General features: G+C 38.5%; 1 protein-coding gene across 3 annotated transcripts in view; it reads right to left on the bottom strand.

Annotated features, from left to right (window-relative positions):
- Positions 1-436: 436 nt before the first annotated feature.
- LOC109021288 overlaps positions 437-10,328 on the bottom strand; it is a 43,438-nt gene continuing 33,546 nt past the window's right edge. For 2 of the 3 annotated variants that reach the window (XM_035683371.1, XM_035683372.1), the window contains exons 9-14: positions 8,182-8,261; positions 2,346-2,442; positions 2,106-2,195; positions 1,130-1,183; positions 952-1,017; positions 437-856 (exon numbers count right to left, since the gene is read on the bottom strand). In XM_035683371.1, the coding sequence (XP_035539264.1) occupies positions 704-856; positions 952-1,017; positions 1,130-1,183; positions 2,106-2,195; positions 2,346-2,442; positions 8,182-8,261 (540 nt within the window). In that variant the 3' untranslated portion in view covers positions 437-703. The remainder of the gene's footprint in view (positions 857-951; positions 1,018-1,129; positions 1,184-2,105; positions 2,196-2,345; positions 2,443-8,181; positions 8,262-10,328) is intronic. The other variant, XR_004797759.1, reaches the window with a different exon arrangement.

The raw sequence follows: 10,328 nt of genomic DNA, 5'->3' as shown, positions 1-10,328 counted from the left end.
ATTTACAAATCATTTCAACTTATCTCATATCATCTCTCTATCCAAACGGACACAATTACCATATATGTACCCAATCCCCGTGCAAAACAGAGTCGGTCACATTCGAGGAACTTTGCTTTTCCAAAGCTTCGAACCTATTCAAAGCAAAGTAGCAAACACACAAGGTTGCAATTTTTGAGTTCGAAGGTTCTATTACCACCATAATCTCGTGGTATGTTCTCCCTATCCCTTGAGTTGAGTTGGCTCAAAATTTTACAATGTTTCAAACCTTTTGAGAGCAAAGTTGAAAACCTATGAGATTGGATTTTTTCACTTGGGGGCTTCTCATGGTACTATCATGATGTCTTGGTGTGTGCACCCCAATCTAAGCTGAATGGAGTCTATCACATTTGTGACAGTTTGCTTTTCCAAAGTTGCAAACCTATTCAGAGCAAAGTGCAAACTAACGGAGTTTGAAATTTTTGACTCCGGAGCTTTCAATAGTACCACAATATCACATGGTATATAGTACCCGTCCCTCATAGGATACCCACTGAGAAATTTACTTCTGGTTCTCCTATGAAACAAACTTCAAAATTCAAATACCTTTGATGAAATAATAAAAAAAGAAAATTAAAAGAAGACCATCATTTCTAACATATTTTACAAAAATTTAATTCGTAGACGCTAGTGTGAAAATTGACCCTAGATATTAACAATCGAACTATCTGAGCAAACTATTCCATCGTTCTTTAAGGCCCTCGTATGCCTTTGGACAGGGAACAGCCCGCAGTCTGTTACTTCCATCGATAGAAGTTTCAGTTACAAGGCCAAGTCTCATCAAGGTATCAATAGCCTTGTCAATTGGCATTTCGACCTGCAAAAACCCACTTATCAACAGCGCAAGGAGTCTCTCTTCTTAAAAGAAAGTACTGAAACGGCCAATAATAGATAGTACAGTCATCTTGATACCTTTACTTTAAAAGCATCATACATGAATCTCTCACATTTGTCTCCAACACTTCGGCAACAAGGGGCCTGCACGAAGAAAATTTCTTGAGAGATGGGAAAAGTTCTGTATAAAGCATACTAGCTTCTGTATAAAGCGTCAAAAGTGTAGAAACATCAGAATGAGATGGGAAAACCCAACCTGGCCCTTCTCTGCTCTGAGAAGGATTGCATAGGCCAAAATGGCTTCCTTGTACTGCATATAAATGAGGGTATACAGAGAATGTTATATGTTGGCATAATCATCAGAAAGAACACTCTAGAAAAAAGAAGCTAAACTTTGCCTGCATCCATCCTGTCTTCATCAGAAACTTTTCAAAATATTCCCATCAAGCCAAGCAGTTTGCTAGCATCCAGCAACTTTGTGTCAAGCACCCAAACTTCTTTAAATATTATTTAAAATTGTTGCCTCGTTTGTTTTCGCAGATGAGATGAAAGTTGAATAAAATATTGTTAAAATATATATATTTTTTTATTTTAAGATTTGAAAAAGTTGAATTGTTTATTTTATTGTGTGAGAATTTGAAAAAGTTGTAATGATTAGATGAAATGAGTTAAAAAAAATTGGGTTAAATTTAAAGTCACATTGCTCAACTTCTAACATAGACCAAATAAAGCCGGTTGATATTGTCAACATGTAATATATTCAATTAGTTTCTGTTTAAGTTTTCATCCATTTGCATTACAATATTGGAGAAAACAAGCATCCTTCAAATGAATCAACTGGATTAATAACTTATACGGTCCTATTTATCATTATACCAACATGGCATCAGACCAAATTAAGTGCCCTGGTAAAAAAGAATGTGAAGCTCAATTGCCAAATGAAGGGTTAGAAAAGGTAACAAGTAGCTTAGTAAGGCTCTGGGAATGACATATCTTGGTTTAATAAAGAGTAATACTGTCATTGCGAACCAAGACAGAAGACAATCAATCCTAAAGACTTTGGCTGATTTAAAAAAACAAAAAAGATGTTATCTACTAGGAGGATAGGTGTCCTGCATTCCATTAGTAAAAAACAATGGTATTATGGATTAACAAATAAGCTTTACAATCCTTATGTCACATAAATATTAAGAATTAATAACAGTGATTATAATAACCAAAAGAACTCTCACTTGCTGCTGTTCAGAAGCATCCAAAAGAAAATGCACTGAGCCAAAGCCACTTGCCAAGGTTTTCTCGTAAAGTGTCTTGTTCACCAATAACTGTAACAAAGGGGAGGTTTTTAGAATTTCATGTGTAGCTTAAAATATTTAGTAATAAAAGTGTATATTTTTTTTATAAGTAGTAATAAAAGTATATATTTACACCATAACCATGTCCAAGACTGCACAAAATTAATTGAATTGACTCACTTGGTACCTATCCCATGTCTGCTTGTATCCTAGAGCCACACGAGTCACATAAATTATAAGAGCACTGATAGCAACCACATCAAGAAAGATTGCTGATCTGACATGAAAATTAAAACAACATATTGTTAACCAGCAATTTTCATGGAGAAAGTTGAAGACAAAAATATGTTATTAGACTGCTACTATAGAATAAAACAAGTCAAAGGAAGCAGAAAAGAGGCAGTTCAACATATATAAATTCCCCAATCCATAAATGAACCTAACTGATCAATAAAAAATAACTGCAAAGAAGAAGGGAAACAAGATCCTCTTCAAGAACTCTGTTCTGCAGCAGATATTGTTTGGATAAATAAACAAAATATAGATTAATTCATCCAAGTAGCATTTTTTCCTAGGCCACTACAGATGAAATCCAGTAAAGTGATAAGATCATGTGCAGGTAACTTTTAAAGACCAGTTTGCTATGATGCCATTATTCCTACTTCTGCAGGAACTAATAGTGCAGCCATGCGATGTGCCGCGAAATTTTATTAATTGGTTAATTGTGTTCTTTCTTTTTATTCTATTGATAATGTGATTGTGGAGTTGTTTGAACGCAACCTTCCTTGATTGTTGATTGAAGTAAATTCAATACAGAGATTTAACACCCCCTCCATTTAAAATAATTTTAAATGAGCTAGATATAAAAGATCCCATAAAACATAGAAAGACCAAGCTTTATTAAAATAAAAGCAAGTCACAGGTAGTGCTTATAAAACATTGTTCAAAATATTGTGCTAATTAGCAAAATCACATATTAAAAATCTTTGTAAAGGGTCTAGGCCTCTACAGCTATAATAAGCTCCTTTAGGTTCCAATTAATATGCCAAGGGTGCTGAGCCACTGTATTCCCAAAACGATATCACATCCAGCTAAGACCAATACAAATAGGCCTGTGAAGGAGGTCACCCCTTGGACATTCAGTTTAGCACCCACACGCCAATCTATAGAACACATCATCTGGAAAATGTAACTGCTTAACATTGGGGGGGGGATCAAGGAAGTGAAGTTATGACTACTTCGTGTATCTACTAAAATTACCACAGATTGATTTCCCAACCTTTCAATTAACCTTATGGTTCTCGAACTCACTGAAACTGTAATAACATTCAATGATATCTCAGATTTCTGGAAGATGTATCTCTTCCTTAAGTCCACTTAAAAAACAGCTCAATTTGTAATTTTCTGAGAGGCCTTTGAGCCTGTTAGATAGCACCTCAAACTGGCTTGTATACTCCTCCGCTGAATGATAGGTCCCAAATGTAGAGAACAGAAAATACTAAAGGAAAACTGTATTCTCTTCGGGTGAGAATGTACCACAATTTGACTCAATTGATTTTTATGCCCTTCATTCATCATTCACGTCTGCTTAAATAGCAGAATTAGGTAGCTTACACCCCGAAATAAAAGGAAACTTGCGGACTAAATAAAAGGAAACTTGCGGACTCAACTTGCGGACTAAGAACCAAACTTGCGGACTAAGAACCGAAAATATTGCTCATGAAACAGAGCATAAAACAAATAAAACAGAACGTAAAATCAAAATGAAACTAACAGAAACGTAAGTACTGAAGACCCTTTCTTCTGCAGACTCTTCTTTCTTCCGCTTCAGGCGTTCGTGCGTGCTTCCTGCGCGCTGACCCAGTCGGCTTCGTGCGTTCGTGCGAGGCTTCATGCGCACTTCATGCGTAAATTCCTGCTGACCCAGTCGCGCCCCATGCATTCCGGTTCCTCACGTACCAGATCATCCCAAATATTTGGGATTTGGTTTATGGAATCTTGATGAACGACGTGGCCTATCACTGAACCAGTTTGATATAACTCTATTAAAGTTTCCATTGGATCATCATAAGCATTTGGTCCAAATCGCAACAACAAAGCCTTGACAAAGGCTGGGAATTAACAAAGGTTCCCGTCCCCTCAAGGTATTGGAACCAAATCAATGCTCTCCCTTCCATGTGAAAAGAGGACAACAAAGTGTTGTGTTGTGCAGGTTTTCGATGGAACCTAATAAATTGAGTTGCATGTACAGTCTCCCGTAGGATCCTCACCATCAAACCTTGGAAAGTCCAGCCTCACTGCTTTGCTGTAGATACTACCAGCTCCTTCTTCCAATTCTCTCTGCAGAATCCTATTGCTTTCTTTCCGATCCTCTTCTTGATACAAGGATTCCTCTTCATGCAGGTAATGCTGACTTCTACTGGATGATTCACTGTGATCCATCCATTGCATAATGACTGCCAATTGCTGACAAATTGCCTCAAACATCTGCTGATGACTTTCAGTGGTTTTCCGCAAAGAATCAATCGATTCATCAGTTAATCTTTCCAAAGCAGCCACCGATTCTTGCATCTGACTACACACGTGAGTACCTTTGGCCATACTTTCTGTTTTTGGATCAAGATTTTTCTGATAATAGCTGTGATATACCCGCGAATTTGGAAATATATAGATTTGAAATGGAAATCGAGAAAGGAAATGAGATGGACAATTTGACTGAAGTTTGGCTAGGTTTGAGGACTAGCCTGCCTCCAATACAAGTGTAGTGACGAGGCCAAACATTTTAGTAGGGTGAAAATATGAATAATTTTATTTGGCCTACATTATGTTTAATGGGCCATATTGGATAAGCGGAAGCCAATGAGCTATTGTTTATTGAGGTTGGCTAGGAAATTTAATTTGGCTCATAGAACCGAAAGTTTATTTTTAAGGCCCATTGAGGTTTAGAGAATGATTTTTGGATGGTTAAATGGGCCAATATTTTTGGGAAGCAAAGTTGAGATTTATGGAGTAATTTTGAATAGGTCATGGCCCAAAACTTATTATGATCGATTAAGATTTTTATTGGGCTCAATAATTGGACTAAAACCAATTTAATATTTATGGAGCAAATGGGCCAATACTTAATTGGTATTAGGCCTAAGAATTTATATAAAAGCCCATAAGTATTTATTAGACAAGTTGGGCTCATTTTGGAATTTAAGATCAGTCCATTAGGGTTTGTTAAGTGACTTGGCCCATGATATTACAGACAAACCCTGGAATTTGATTAGGCCTACTAAATGGGCCAACTCATTTATTAAGTCCTCTAGTGACCCATGGACGAACCCAAGACCCAAAACTCATGTGGAAGACCCAAGACTTAAGCCCAAATGTGAGACTCTGCCCATGTTATAAAAAAAAGAATCCCAATGCATGGTTCTCCTTCCTATGCCCTAGGTGCCAAATATATACATATACTTAAGACACATATGGAGATTCAGGTAGCCCCTCTTCCCAGCAGGTCAGCCACCGTGAGACCTCTCAAACTGCTGCCCCTCCATTTATCTTCCTATGCCCTAGGTTCCAGAGACTATCAGAAGTGGAAGAAGCATGTGTATCTTCCTTAGTTGCACATGTCTTTAGCTTGGAGTCTATTGGGCCAGTCAAGCCAAGTCTTTTATTGTATTGATCGATTCATGAAAGGGCAACCGAGTAAGGGTAATTCTTTGGGTTGGACCGCTGTTTACTTTACCTTAGTTAAGTCCAGCAAGCCTTTCGGGTCAATAATTTGAGTATTGAATCTTATGTTGTTATTTTCCTACTTCTAGTATTGGTTCAGTGTCTGGGAATCTAGGAGGTTGTTAGATTTCTTGGTATTCATTGATTTCTCACCCAAGGTATGACCTCCTACTAGGTCATGGACCATCCCCATTAAAACACCTTGCCCACAAGGTGTGGGCAGGCTTCCTTGAGCTGAGTGTATGTTTCCCATGTGGCGTTGTCGGTACCCTAGCCTTGCCAACGAATCGAGAGCTCCACCTGCGGCAGTTTTATGATTTTTTCACTTGGTGGCCCAAGACTTCTTTGGGCCCTGGTTTAATGATCCCCATGGAATCGAATGGTGGTAGTGCTGGCAATGCCATGATCTTCAAGCTTAACTTATTTTTGAGTTGGGAAACATGGAAAATGGATGTATTTGGGCTGTGAAGGAGAGATCAAGTTTGTAGGCGATGGCTCCTACCTTCTGCAAAATCTGCAAGGGGCCAAAGAAACGGGCAACTAGCTTAAGATTACGCTTGTGAGACACCAAGAGCTGCCAGCATGATTGGGGATGAAGGTATACCCATTCCCCAACATCAAATTGCTACTCCTTTCAAATCAAGTTTGCATATTGTTTCATGCAATCTTGGGCCTTGTGCAAATTATGGCATAGGAGTTGCAATATTTGATCTCGGGATTGATGTGTGGTCTCCAAAGCATACATTCAGGAAAACCTAGTACATAGTTGAGGATCCTAGGAGGTGGGTACTCATAAAGAACCTCGAATGGGGTAAGCTTGGTGGACATGTGGCGGTAGTATTATACCGTCATTCTGCCATTGAAACCGTGAGGACCAGTCTTTTGGTCAATCTCCAATGAAGCACTGTAGTTAATTTTCTAAGGTTTTATTGAATGCCTCGATCTGCCCATCAGTTTTGGGGGTGGTATGCAGTACTAATTGCCATTTGGACCTCTTGGAGAGTAAAGAATTTCTGTCAAAAATTGCTAGTGAAGGTGCCGTCTCAATCTGAGTTGATTGAAATAGGTAGACCATGGAGTTTAAAGATATGTTTGAGGAAGATTTCAACCACAGTCTTAGTTGTATAGGGGTGGATTAGTGGGGGCAAAATGGTTGTACCTAGTGAGTCTATTGTAGCCATGGGAATTAGGCAGCTCCTCAATGAAGTCTATTGTTATGTGAGTCTAAGGCCAAGTTGGGACTGGTAATGGCTGTAGCAGACCACTAGGGAGGGTATTATCAACCTTGACTCTTTGGCATAAGTCGCAATTTTTGATAAATTTTGTCACATCCTTCTTAAGTCTCAGCCAAAAGAATTCCTACTCCCTCTATGTATTGACTTATCATATCCTGAATGCCCAACCCAAGGGTTGTTGTGTAGTCTATTGTTAAATTCATGATGGGGTATGCAAATTCGATTTTTGTATAGGAGTAGTCCATCCCTCATAGAGTATTGTGGTGATAGCTGGCCCTCTTGGAAAAGGGATATAAGTACCTGCAAGTGGTCATCAGCCACATGCTGTCATAAGATCGTCCATCCAGCTTATTGTAGGGAAAGTAGTTAAGGATACTGGGCATTCATCTTCATTTCCTCTTCTAGACAAGGCATCAGTTACTCTATTCTCAGTTCCCTTCTTATATTCTAGTATAAAATCATAGTCGAGAAGTTTAATGATCCACTTTTGTTGCATCGGCATACCTACCTTATGATCATGTAGGTATTTGAGACTTTGTTGATCAGTCCTAACCACAAAAGTTTCTCAAAAGATAGGACCTCCACTCGAGAACAATCAATGCAAGAGCAAAGAGCTCCTCAGAGGTGGACATCATGAATGCTCTTCCTTTTGAGGCCTAACTGTAGAAGCCACTTCACTTCATAGAGACAGCTTTTCCAAAGCTCCTGCTATATCATGGCTCGTGACATTTTGTTAAAAAGTTCTACTATTAAAATTTTGTTTACTATTTAGTAAACATATACCTAAACCGCTTTTAAAGTTAGCTATGATGGTTTTTACGTTATCTGCAAGAGCTTTTCAACATAAGTGTCAATTTGGTGCTTTTAAAAAAGTGAGCTTTTAGCTTTTTTAGGTGCTTAAAAAATTGAACTTTCAACATAAGATTCAGTGATCATTGACACCATCAGAATTCATCTGTATTTGAGAAGAAATTTGCTGTCAGGATTGATTACCCTTTTTTGCAAGAGCAATTTCATGCCAAATTCCAAGAGCTATTTCATGAGAAGTAAGAAATACATACGGCGAAGATAAGAGGTCCTCAAACTTGTAGTTTATGAAGAATGCCAAAAGTCCCACTACTGTGGCAGCATCCAAGCGTACCTGTAAGTTCAGAAAACTAAACAAATTAAATTGACCCATCAGGCCATTACTATTCTCCAAAATAATTTATCAAACTAAGCATTTAAAGGACAACCAGCTTGATGTGACTGGCTTAATCAGGTAAGTGCTAACAAGGTTGGTCTTTTAGTCCTAGACCCCCCATACCAGGTAGATTAATAGGTAGAAAAAGTTTTTGTAGGATTGGTTTCATGCCAAAGATTTAGGAAAACTTAGATACTTTTTTGGGATTGAAGTTGGTAGGTTTAAGAAGGGTAATAGACTATCTAAGAGGAAGTATGTACTTGACTTATTTGAAGAAAATGGTTTATTGGATGCCCAGCCTATTGATACTCAAATGGATCCAAATTGTAAGTTCTTTAAGGACAAGGGAGAATTATTTGAAGATCCAAGCAGGTATTGTCGACTTGTTGGAAAGTTGAATTATTTTACTATCACTAGACCTGACATGTCTTATGCAGTGAGTCTAGTGAGTCGGTTCTTGGAAGTTCCATGGGTCTCACATTGGGATGTTGTAACCCATATTCTTCGCTATCTTAAACGAGCTTCAAGTCTTTGATTGCTATATAGGGCAAATGGACAACTTCGCCTAGAAGCTTTTACAGATGTTGATTGGGCAGGTTCTCTTTCAGATAGAAGATGTTACTAGATACTATACATTTTTTAGAGGTAATTTGGTTAGAGTAAGAAACAAACAGTAGTAGCTCGTTCTAGTGCAGAAGCTAAATACAGGCCAATGGCTCAAGCTACTAGTGAGTTGACGTGGTTACAACACTTTCTTCAATAGATTGGCTTCCAAACTCCTACTCCTCTCCTGTTGTTTAGTGATAATCAAGCCGCATTACAGAATGCCTTTAATTTTGTCTCTCTCTCATGTAAGGACTAAGCATATAGAGATTGATTGTCATTTTATTCGAGAAAAGATACTTTAGTGGTGACGTTTTGTTAGAGAACATAGTTGTAATAAGTGTAACTTGTGACGGTATAATCATCAATTGTATGTAGTATATATATGTTGTTTTACATCAATGAACAAGTAATGTGAAGTATTTTCCCTCCATAAGTGTCTACATGGTATCAGAGACATTGTCGTCTGAGCTCGCCGGAGTAGTTTGTGGTGTTCGATCGGAGTAATATTTGGTGTTCAATCTCAATTTTGTCGTTAGATCTAAGCTCAACAGTAGCTTCTACTATTGGATCCAAGGTAATCATCGTTTTCTAAGCATCCTAGCAGCTATCAGCGGCCGTTGAAAGTGCTACCTGTCCCAGGCAACATCAAAGGGACGGAGTGTTTGGTTGCAGGGATAAGCAATCTCATCCTCAAGTGCGGATAACCCCAACCTGGAGTAAGAGCTTGTTCCTAATCCATAATAACACCTATTTGATAACGAGGATGAGGTAATTCCTAGACCACTTATTCTCATTAGGGATAACCTAATCCGATTTTAAGTTTAGGTTGAAGTAGGTTTCGGCCGATACCCGATACAGACCGATACCAGCAAGTTTCAAGCTGATACAGGCTGATACAGACGCGATACAAGTTGGTTTTGAGCCGATACCAACCGGTTCAGAGCCGATATAGGTTGAAACAGTGCAATTCAGAGCCGATACAGTGTAATTCTGACCGATACAGGGCCAAAAGTTTGTTATTTGGGTTGATTTTCGGATACTTGGACTGAGTTTCTACATTTCCAAATTGTGTTTCTCGGATTTTCAAGTTGACTTGTGGTTTTTCTCATATCTTGTGTGGAGTTTGTCTCCAAGTGCAATTGTGATATTTTTCTGCATCCATGACAACTAAATTTGAGTCACAGTTACATGATGTGGTTGCCTCCTATGTTGCTCCTGATGGGCATGGAAGCCGGGGTGGTAGAGGTCCACGTGGGGACGTGATGCGTAATCGCACTCGAAGTCGAGAATCTCGTAAGTGCACCCATTGTGGTCCCACTAACCACTCGGTGGAGTATTGTTGAGATCTACATGGTAGACCATCTGGATCCGCTAATCACAAGTCATTTGCCAAGATATGATTAGTATATCAAAGAACGA

The sequence above is a fragment of the Juglans regia genome, chromosome 12 (assembly GCF_001411555.2).
Source record: "Juglans regia cultivar Chandler chromosome 12, Walnut 2.0, whole genome shotgun sequence".
In the NCBI taxonomy this organism is placed as follows: domain Eukaryota; kingdom Viridiplantae; phylum Streptophyta; class Magnoliopsida; order Fagales; family Juglandaceae; genus Juglans; species Juglans regia.
The sequence above is the reverse complement of the archived record's forward strand: the minus strand, read 5'-3'. Positions and strand labels throughout refer to the sequence as shown.